Consider the following 1,536-nt stretch of genomic DNA (forward strand, 5'->3'; position numbering starts at 1 on the left):
TTACTTTCTGGACACAAATCTCCTGAGTGCACCCTTTACATCCTTATTTCTCAGTGTATAGATGACGGGGTTCAACATGGGAGTCACCAAGTTGTAGAAGAGGGTAAGGAATTTCCCTTGGTCCTGAGATGAATTATTTCCTGGTTGCATATACATATAGATAATATTCCCATAAAACAAGGAGACTACAGTGAGATGGGACCCACATGTGTTGAAAGCCTTCCTTCTTCCTGCCGCTGACTTCATCCTCAGCACTGCAAGCGCAATGTAGCTATAAGAGATGAGGATGAGCGACAGGGGCACCAGAACGATGATCACTGATAAGATGAAAACAGTGCTCTCTACAACTACTGTATCCACACAGGCAATTTTTATCAGAGCCGGCATCTCACATAGAAAATGTTTCACCCTGCATCTCCCACATCGTGGCAGTTGCATAGTTACTGGAGACATAACCAGGGAGTTGAGAAGCCCGACTCCCCAGGCCACAGACACCAACTTCCAGCAAAGCTGAGGGTGCATGAGGACAGAATAGTGGAGGGGCTTGCAGATTGCAGTGAAGCGGTCATAAGCCATGACAGCCAAGAGAACACATTCTGTGCCACCCAGTCCCAGGAACATGAAGAGCTGGATGGCACAGCCCACATAACTGATGGTCTTGTCTGGGCCACCTAAGTTGAAAAGCAGCTGGGGAATAGAACTGGTGGTAAAGCAGAGATCTAGGAAGGACAAGTTAGTGAGGAAGAAGTACATGGGCGTGTGAAGGCTGGGGTCTAAGCGGGAAACCAGGATAATGACAACATTGCCCACCAAAGTCACAAGGTAGAAGAGGAGGACAAACACGAAGAGGATCTGCTCTAGCTTGGGTCTGTCTGAGAAACCCAACAAGATGAAGCCTTCCTGGCAACTCTGGTTGGTCATGACAGAGGATAATTAGTACACACCTGCAGGGAAGCAAATAGCAACACATTATATTCTTCATGAAGCGGGCTAAGGAATTCAGAGAGAGAGGTGGGTCATATCAAGTAATTATGGAAAATAATTACTTAAAATTTTAATATTCCATGTAGATATAGATTATGCATTTTAGGAATACTATCTTTTTAAATTCTCTTTCTTTTGGATCCCCCCAATTACAATTACTGTGGAATATTAGGAAAACACGGACATACATGAAGGATAGGAAAAGATTACCCACATCCCAGAAACAACCATACTGAAATATTGATTTATTTCTTTTCATTCTTTTCTTATGAGTATATATAATTTAACAAAATCTAAATAATAGTGTGTTTATAAATTTTATATTCTACATTTCCTTTCATAATTTTACATTGTGAAAATTTGCTTTGGTTTTGAAGTTCTAAAAAATAATCATTAATGTCTGTATAATTTTCCTGTAGCTGTGTCATCATTTCTCCAATTATTGCTCTATAGTTAATCGTTAACAATATTTCCAATATTTTAAAGGTCTTGATAGAGATTTTATAGAAGTACCTGTTTTACTGAACTCTGAAAACAGCTTATTTTCCCTTA

General features: G+C 40.2%; 1 protein-coding gene across 1 annotated transcript; it reads right to left on the reverse strand.

Annotated features, from left to right (window-relative positions):
- Positions 1-936, reverse strand: LOC110121902 (olfactory receptor 2W3-like). The gene has a single exon (XM_020869198.1). The coding sequence runs from the start codon at positions 919-921 to the stop codon at positions 1-3; it is 921 nt and encodes a 306-aa protein (XP_020724857.1). The 5' UTR covers positions 922-936.
- Between the last annotated feature and the right edge of the window lie 600 nt (positions 937-1,536).

Source organism: Odocoileus virginianus, unplaced genomic scaffold (assembly GCF_023699985.2).
Source record: "Odocoileus virginianus isolate 20LAN1187 ecotype Illinois unplaced genomic scaffold, Ovbor_1.2 Unplaced_Scaffold_29, whole genome shotgun sequence".
NCBI classification, from domain to species: Eukaryota; Metazoa; Chordata; class Mammalia; order Artiodactyla; family Cervidae; genus Odocoileus; species Odocoileus virginianus.

Bases quoted from the DNA above. Each gene is read 5' to 3' on its own strand.
- LOC110121902 (XM_020869198.1), bottom strand. From the start codon at position 921: ATGACCAACCAGAGTTGCCAGGAAGGCTTCATCTTGTTGGGTTTCTCA.